Below are 9427 nucleotides of genomic sequence, written 5' to 3'. Positions count from 1 at the left end.
TATGTATATGAGCAAATGTCACTAGTTGCTAAATTTTTTGACAAAAAACGTGTTTTTGGGTGAAAATGGTGTTACAGCTATCATGCATTATCTTCAGTTTAAGAGTTAAAGAACAAGATTCCATCGCGAAATGGTATTTAAATGAAAACTAAAAAAAGTAAAATTAACCACCCATAATCATATACCCATAGTTGCGTTTTTGTAACGTATACGCCCCGTAGCACCAAGCGCAGTAATCTAACACGTTTAAAGCTTAGTAGGTCTAGACTTAACTTAATTTGACTTACCGTAAGAAATCATCAATGATTACTCAACACGTCAACTTAAGCCAGAAGCGGAAATATATATTTTTTTTCTCTTTCAGCTCTTTGACAGTTTGCCTTCTAAAATGCCAGATCAAAAAAATTCGTGCAAAAAAAAATATGTTTCCGTAAATTTATTTTTGAGAAATACAAAAACAAAAAATCTGGCAAGCCTGATTCTCTCACAGCTCTCAATTTCCGTAAGGCCGTAACTTAAGAATCTAAAATCTACAGGTTCTTCAGTTGCTAACGGTAAGTTAAGTTTTCGCTAACCGCCAACACAGTTTCTCATATAACAGGTTGGCCAAAATATTAAGTTAAGTTGCGGAAATTAAGTCTAGACTAACTCTGCTTTTACTCGCACGGCTTAATTAAATTCTAAAGCAAAATTGTAAAATAAAAACTAAAATTGTAAAAGTAGTTAAAGTAATTGAAGTATCTTAAATTATTAAAATGAAAAAAATCATAACATTTCAAAAATTACAAAATAGCTGCTAATATTTTTTAATTTCGTTTACTTGATTTACTTTTTATTGTACTTGTTTCTGGAACTTTATTGATTAAAATAAATGTAGGAAGTATACTTTACTTTTATACTTTTTTTTCTGCCGAGAGAAGGGAGTGACACTAAAAAAAAAAACAACTCGTTAGATTTGCGAACATTTTTCGGTAAAATTTTTAATTAAATTGAATTTAAAAAATAATTAGGGTCTATAAACTAAGCTAACACCGCTATTAGAAAAAAACGTTTTCTTTTATTTTAGTCGGAAATTGGGGGGTGTTTCACCCGGGCCCGATTTTCAAAAGGGCCCAGATTTTTTCCTAAAATTTAGTTAGAAGTTAAAATAATATAATATTTGGTTAAGTTGATAAATTTGATTATTTACACAAAAGCTACACATGCAAATGTAGTAAGGTCATTTCCATGCTGGTCAAAGCAACACCCATCTGGCCTGATGTGAAACCTAGAAAGGTTACCCACACATTCCGAAGTCAACAGATATTTTCTAGTCTTCAGATACTTCCCGAGCGTGACCGTTAAGGAATCTATATGCCGTCTAAATACTGTGATGGTGAGGATTGGTTCCTAATTCGTGAAACTTTTGGAACTCGAAATTGGGGAGCGATCTTCAAAGTTAGTCGGGGTTATTTGCAACAGTAGAAAGTCAAAATTTCAGTATACCAAAAGCAATTCTCTCTTTAGACGAAGTTTTTCTATAAAAGAAATCATACTCCACATACTACGAGCATAAAGGTAAGACAAGTTAGCATTTTTCAAAAGCGCTGCACAAATATATAGTGATAACTTTGGGAATTCGTTTAAACATTTAAAATTTGTTTGTAAGTGTGAAGGATTTTATCTTTATGGCCCTGGTTGCAATAAGTGCAAAACTTTTTTGACCCAACTATTTGGGTATGCGTAAACCTCTCGTGAGTTCCCGGTTTTAATGGATAAGGTGGCAAAGTACTATAGTATGTCCGACTGAGAACTATCTTAAGAAGTGGGAGAATTATCAAGTTGCCGCCAAACAACGAATTACAAAAAGGAAAGGCTACTTGTAAGTTTTTACTAACTGACTAACGGAGTTAATCCCAGCGCATATGATAGACATTCTGAAACTTGAGAAGTGCTAAAATTTTTAACAGCTCAAGCGTGTTTTGATTTGTATTGATTACACCGTGCGACAGTAAATTTTACGCACAAAAGAATAAATATACTCGCGAAACTATTGGCCAAATACTATAGTAAAGCTGCGTTTTTAGTTTTACTCACTGGCGTTAGGATTTTGTTTAAAAGGACTTTGATTTTTGGCAAATATGATTCATTCAAAAAATTATTTAAAACATATAGTGCAATGATGAATAAAATTATGGGTATCAAATTAAAGAGAAAATTCTGTAGAAATAAAGCCGATTGGAGTTTTTGGTGCACAAGGACTATTAGGTATTGGAACTATCCTTTTAAAATTGTATCCTTGAATATACTTGAAATTTTTCAATAATTATTTTTGAAAAAATTATATGCTAAGTACTAACATGCACTCGACCACATCTTCGAATTTCGTCCTTCTAATGTTATAAGCTTAAAAAAATAAAATTAATTAAAATACCATTTTCAATACCTATTCGTCCTTATGAACCAAAAATTTTCTTTTCTTTTAATTATTCAACAGTGCACAGATTTTTTTTAAATATCTTTTGGAATAAATCATATTTTTTAAACTTCAAAGTCCTTTAAAAAAATCCTGACGTCAGAGAGAAAACCTACTTACTATATTTGGTCTACAGTTCCGTGAGCACATTGACTGCTTCTTGTGTTACGAAATTTTATTGTTTTTGTCGCACGGTGTTATAGGTCGATAGATATAAGTAATAGGACGGAGCGGAAAAAATTTGCATTTCGAAATTCCAATAGCGGGGTATCGTCTAACATGGATATGTATGTACGTAGGTTTGTTTCTCCATATAAAATATTGTGTATGGAACCAAATGCTGAACAACAACAAAATCCTGAAATCAGCTGTATTTTGTAGCTACTTTAAACTTGCACTTTATTTTACTAAATTTAATTGACTAAAAATCTGCGTACGTAAAATTTTTCTACAATTGATTTTGATAAATTACGTTATTTTGTTTAGAATTTGCAGAAATCTTAAAATTTCAATCAAAAAATGGAAGCAGAAAAGTATTGCCCGATCTGAAAAAAAAATTTAGGGGTGTTTTATTGACATCCAAAGGCAACGATTGCCGCTATAAGAATTTCGAAACGTAAAATTTCTTTTGTTACCGCTCTACCCTAATATGTGGGTCGCAGTACTAAAATGCCTCTAAAAATCTTGACAGCGCGTGCTGGAATATAAAAGACATGGTTCTTTCTTGAATCTATTTTTTTTCGACTAAAAACCGTATCATTTACTTAAATAACTTATAACTTTTTGGCGAGAAAGAGCTTTAAATTATCATCAGCTATAGTTTATTACACATTTATGCGCACACAAATATTCTTCTCCTCTTGTTTGCTATACCTATTTGAATATCAAGAGACTTTCATCGATGTAGCTATAATTTTACATATGTATAAATAACTACACCCACGCAATTTAACAACTCGTTTGCATTCCCATTGATCGCTACATTAAAGCCTGATTTTTTGCCACTCAACCACCAACTAGTCAGCCAACCAACCAACCACCCATTAAGCCGTGGCAAGCGTGTACTGGCCATAAGACTGCTCAGATGAAGCCTAACTAACTCGTTTAGCGAGTTGCAACAGAGCTCAAAAGCAAGACTTACCTTTCGTTGAAGCCACAAATATTTGCGAGAGAGAGGAAACTCGTTGCTAGCTGAAAGAAAAAATGTTTAAAGAAACTGGTTATTGGTAAGCGTGTAGTTGTGGCTAATTGTATATGTGCATGCGCGCGCGTGGCTGCATGTGTGTGAAAAAGAGCACCCTAATACATATAAATGCATGGCGCAGCTATAGATAAGAAATCACCAACACCTGCGCGCGCGCTCACGTTTCCGTACACAACAGTCCTAAGTTTTAGCGAATCGTACAACGATCAACGCACATATACAGCGCTGCCAACTGATCGCTGCTATTGAAGGTGTGTATAAATTTCAAACTGTACGCGCTTATGAATGTACATCTACCGCGCGCGCTCTGCTACATGCCGCTTATCTGTCATTGTATGAGTGTGTGTATGTGTTTGTATTAAGGTGAGTGAAGCGCTGAGTGAATGAGCGCATACGCCGACACGGCGCGCTCTTATCCATTTGGTAAGTGTGTGCGTATTGAACTTATTTTTGTTGCCGGTTTCAATTGCTCTGTTTGTTGCACAGGAGGTCCGCGTCAAACCAGCAGCGCAATAGCCTTTTAGTTGTTTCGTGGTCTTACTCAACATTGTGCGCGCCCTTAACGCAAAGCCTTCGTTACGCGCACTTCATACACTTACTCATCAGAATCTGTAGCATTGTAGAATATAGAGCTGCAGCAGCGGCAACTGTGCAGCAGCTTACTATTGTGTGTTTTTCTTTGCTGTTATTTTTTTTTGTCGTTCTTTGTTTGAATAAAATTCTCTGCTAGTCGTGTTTGCGAAACGAAAGCGGCGAATGTGCCTTATCGCAACAAGAAAGTGTCGGCAATCAATAAGCGGTGTTGTTAGCATAATTTATCTACCAGCAGTGGAAGTGCGCGGAGACAGACTGAGCGAAATTTGCTTTTGAACAAATAGAAAAATAGAAAACTTTACAAAAACATTGTGCCTAAATAAGTGCTGTAATTGAAATTGCAGTGCGCCTCAAGAAATGTATGTATTTGCTTTCGACGCGCGCATGCATTACAAATTTGCTTAAGAATTGTGTAGTTCAAGCCGCCGCTGCCCGCCGCTCGTAGGTCGTGCCTCGTGCTAATTGTACACACTGTAAACACGCGCGTTCAAAAGCCTAAATCAACAACGCCTGTGTGGTCGCCTAATCAGCGGTTGAGCCTTCTGCTCAAAAGAAAAAGAAAGGAAAAAGAGAAAAATATTCAGAGCGTAAGTGTCAGTTAATGGCCGGCGTGGCGCCGTCAAACCGTCCAAGCGATATTTTGAAGTGCGACATCAATCCCGCCAGCCAGCAATCCGCACTCTTAGCTTGTTAGCATGCGGACAGGAATTTTTGAAGTAAGATCGATTTACTTGGGTATAGCTTTAATAGCAAGCCGAAAAAGATAAAGTGCGCGTCAGCGACCACGACGAACATTTGAGAAGCGGTCACAGCCGCGCGGGTGCTAGGTTCACGTACAAAACGGATGGGAAGAAAGCGAAACAGGCAAGTCTAGTAGTATCGTAGATTTTCGCAACACATCCTTCATCAAGCAACGGGGCGAATATACGCCAACACACCTTACAACAACTACAACAACAACCACGCGCGCTGCATCCAAACCGCAGCTAAGGCGTACTAAGGAGTTGTTACCGACCAATTTGTTTGTTAATATGTACGTATTTGACTCTTTCCTTTCATTGCTGCGGTTGCAATTGGGCAAAATTGCTGGGTGTTTTTGTTTTTGCTTTTGCTCTTGTACCAACGTCAAATTCGATTTTTATGACTTTTTGAGCGCGTGACTAAGCGGTGATTTATGGTGGCGTATGGTTTTTAATATTCATGCGCTCGCCGTGGCAGCTTCAAGAGATAGCAGACCGAAGACCGAAAACGAAAACGAAGAAGAAGAATAAGCTGCAAAACTAAACACCAACCACAACAACAACACGTTCACCCCTGCGCGCGCGCGTTCGCTTGAGCTTGCGTTTAACGGCAACAAGAACGATAATAGTAAAAGCAAAGCGCATAACTGCCTCAACAACAACAACAAAACCGTATTAACAACAACAGCACTGCCAATAGCCACAAGCGCGTAGAGTTAGTTGCCAAGTGAGTCGAGCTTAACTCGTTAGAGCTTGCGTAGGTGCGCTTGTCCAGTAGGCAGGCGAGCAGGCGGACAGTGAGCCAGCACTCGCCGCATCCAGCTGGTTAGCCAGCAACTCGACGTCGTTCATTTCGTTGTGATATCCTGCTGCGCATGCGCAATGGACTCCTCCACGAGTAGCCGCACAAATGCCGCTGGCAATAGTGTGCAGCAACAGCAACAATTGCAAAATCATGTGAAGCAACAACAACAACAATTGCATCTGAAACCACAACAACACCCACAGTTACGACAACAACAGTCACAACAGCAATCACAAGCACAGCTAGCGGGCATGCAGCAGGGTCAGCAAGAACAGCCGACGCAGACGCAGAAATTGCCACAACAACAACAATTGCAGAAGTTCAACCAACAAATGCAGCAGACACAGCGCCTGCAGCAGCAATCACAGCAACGGCATGCGCATGCGCATGCGCAGACAGCGGTACACTTTTCCTCGACTGCAGCAGTAACAACCACAGCTACAAACACAGCTGCCATAGCAACGCGCATCAAGGAGGAACTGTGCGCCGCTGAGCTGCATGCCACTTCCGTTGCCGCGGCGCTCGAGCAGCAGCAGCTGCAACAACAACGCATAAACAACAATAATATAAGCAATAACAACAACGCGCACAGTGGCAACAACAATACTGGCAATATAAGTAATATTACAGCAGGTGGCAGCCATCAGCATCAAAAAGCAAACTCAACAAATGCCAACACCACAGCGGTTACTGCTTCGGCTGTCGCGGCCATGGCATTGGCGTTGGCGAAGGAATCGAATGACGCCGGCGGCAGTGGTCAGCAACAGCTGGGCAATCTTCAACTCAGCCTTGGTGCGCAAACTCCCCAACAAAATACGGGCAATAGCGCGTCTCTTTTGCAAATGAATAAGTCCAGCCACAGCGGTGTGAGCGGCGGCAGTAACTCAAGCAGCGCAAATAGTACCGGAAATACAGCCGCGCACTGCAACAGTGTGAACAACAGCAACACTACTTCTGCACTATCGAGCGTTTCGACGACGCCCACCACTACCACCACTAACGATCTCGCCGCCGCCGCCGCTGTTGTACTCTCCTTGCAGGGCACCATGGTCAGCAGTCTACAGCAAGCGGCGCTATTGCCCGTCAATTCTCCCGCCGCCGCGGCGCTCAATTTGCAAGCTTTGGAATCGTACTTGACACTACAGCGCATCACCGGCAAATCGGATGTTTTTCGCTTCAACACAATAGCCGCAACTAATAGCAACAACAACGATAGCGCTGGCGATGCAAACACCAACAACAGCAACACAAATTCCTCCAACCTTACTGATGAAACTAGCAATAATAGCAGCTACAATATAGCAACAATGTCGGCTACAGCGCAGTCACTACAGCAGCAGCAGCAGCAGCAGCAACAAGAACTGCCTACGCTAGACACCGCGCACATTTGCCTAGAGGCGTCCAAAGCGCAGCGCAACGTCAGCACAACGAATGCCATACAGACACTGCTGCAGAGCACAGGCGCCACCAGCAATGAACTCAGCGCCAGCGACCTTGGCGACTGTGACCTGCCGCTGCTAGACGGCGACGAGGGACTTGCCTTTGAGGCTGGCGAACTGGAAAGCAGCTATAATAATTTCATATTCAATAGTAATGCATTCAATTGCATCACTCAACAGCAGCAGCAGCAGCAACAACAACAGCAAACGCAACAACAGCAGCAGCAGCAGCAGTCGATTGCACCTGAAATCGAGTCTATTTCCACGTTGCAGGCCACCATGTTTCAAGACAAGCTGAATCACCAACAGCTCATCGCAAATGAAGGTGTCGCTGCAAGCGCGCTTAATGAGGCTGTTGCATTGAATGCTAGTTCACCTGGCGGTGGCGGCGCGGCTGCCAGTGCAACTGTTGCCACTGCCGGCGCTAACACGCAACGCTCCAAGAAACAGTTCATTTGCAAGTTCTGCAATCGCCAATTCACCAAGTCCTATAATCTACTCATACACGAGCGCACACACACCGATGAGCGGCCCTATTCCTGCGACATCTGCGGCAAAGCATTCCGCCGGCAAGATCATCTGCGCGATCACAGGTAGGCAATGAGCGAAGAAATTGATTAAAACTGTAATGTAATTTATTTGAAGCAAGCGCTCGCATATTTATGTACATACTTTCACTCAACATCTTGCATTACATTCAATTAATATCCTATTTTCCCCTTCTTCCTCTTCACCCTCAGATACATTCACTCCAAGGAGAAGCCCTTCAAATGCGCCGAATGTGGCAAAGGTTTCTGCCAATCGCGCACACTGGCCGTACACAAGATCCTGCACATGGAGGAGTCACCGCACAAGTGTCCCGTCTGCAATCGCTCCTTCAATCAGCGTTCCAATCTCAAGACCCACTTACTCACCCACACCGATATTAAGCCATATAATTGCGCTTCCTGCGGTAAAGTTTTTCGTCGTAACTGCGATTTGCGTCGTCACAGCCTTACACATAACCTTTCGGGCATGTCTGCAGGTGGACTGGGCTCCGGCAACGAACATTTACTCTCAATGCCCGTAAGTGTGGCAGATATCTTCCAGTCAACGACTGGTGGCGGTACTGGTGGTGGTGGTGGTGGTGGTGGTGGTAATTCCATGACGACATCACGTAATTCGGGCTCAAAGGCTACGGTTGCACTGTTGCCAAATTGCAGCACAGTGCGGAATGCCGCCGCGTTAGATCTGATTGCTGTTACTGACTAAAGGCAGCTGCTGTTTCGATTAATGAAAGGGTAATATATGCATAGTCATATACATACATACATATTTACATAATAATAATAGGCCTTACAATTGTGATTGACACCACGTGGGACTGTTTCATGTCTACTTACGAAAATGGGTTGTTTTTGAAATAATCTCTAGGTACATAAGACGCGTGCGCGAGGCTGTAATAAGCTCAAATGGGCAATTTGGTATGCATTTACACTACTACATATACATACATAGTACATAGAAGATAGCAGCGCATACACGCTTAGCTGCGACATATCGTTATCGGAATACTTAAAGGCCCCATGTGCAAATATACTTATGTACATACATTGTAGTAAATAGCCGTTTAGGTGTAAAAAATGCCAGATAAAATTGTTCCAGTTTACAGTCAGTCCTAATCAAGCGCATTTAGCGTTAACGTTGTATGTATTTATGAATATCTCTTTCTAAAACATAAAATTTACATAATCAGAGTGAATTTTAAACCCATTCAATTTGAAATCAAGGTGACATTGCCCGAAATTCACTCGGAAGTGAATGGCAGAACCTGCCTGAATGCAAAACGTCAGTAGGGGACAGGCTGACAAGCGCAGCGCTATACGTGCTGCTTTCGATCCGAAACGCTGGCCTTCGTTCAGTCCCAAATGAATTATTTAAATCTTATCTTACTAATATTATAAATGTGAAAGTTTGTATGTTTGGATATTTGGGAAATCATCACGCGGAAACGACTGAACGGATTTGCATTAAATTTTGTACGCAGATAGCTTATGGGCCAGATTGGTTAATAGGATATTTTTTTAAGAGTTGCCACCTGTTAAAAAAGTTTCATTAAATTAAAACGCGGAAACGACTGAATAGATTTGCATGAAATTTTGCAGGCAGATAGCTTATAACCTACTGTAGAAAATAGGCTAATTTTTTGGA

The 9427-nt window shown here is 41.2% G+C and overlaps 1 protein-coding gene across 1 annotated transcript; it reads left to right on the top strand.

Annotated features, from left to right (window-relative positions):
* Positions 1-4199: 4199 nt before the first annotated feature.
* LOC118740525 (protein sister of odd and bowel) lies at positions 4200-9214 on the top strand. The gene is made up of 2 exons (XM_036472093.1): positions 4200-7830; positions 7978-9214. Exons 1-2 carry the CDS (start codon positions 5876-5878, stop codon positions 8486-8488), a joined length of 2466 nt encoding a protein of 821 aa, XP_036327986.1. The 5' UTR covers positions 4200-5875; the 3' UTR covers positions 8489-9214.
* Positions 9215-9427: the final 213 nt, after the last annotated feature.

This window comes from Rhagoletis pomonella, unplaced genomic scaffold (assembly GCF_013731165.1).
Source record: "Rhagoletis pomonella isolate Grant_MI unplaced genomic scaffold, Rhpom_1.0 Rhpom_scaffold_00006, whole genome shotgun sequence".
NCBI classification, from domain to species: Eukaryota; Metazoa; Arthropoda; class Insecta; order Diptera; family Tephritidae; genus Rhagoletis; species Rhagoletis pomonella.
Note: the sequence above shows the minus strand (reverse complement) of the source record. Positions and strands in the feature narration are given on the sequence as shown.

Excerpts from the sequence above, each read along its gene's own strand:
- LOC118740525 (XM_036472093.1), top strand. The coding sequence starts at position 5,876 with ATGGACTCCTCCACGAGTAGCCGCACAAATGCCGCTGGCAATAGTGTG. Across the intron at positions 7,831-7,977 it reads GATCATCTGCGCGATCACAG|ATACATTCACTCCAAGGAGA; the intron begins GTAGGCAATGAG and ends CTTCACCCTCAG.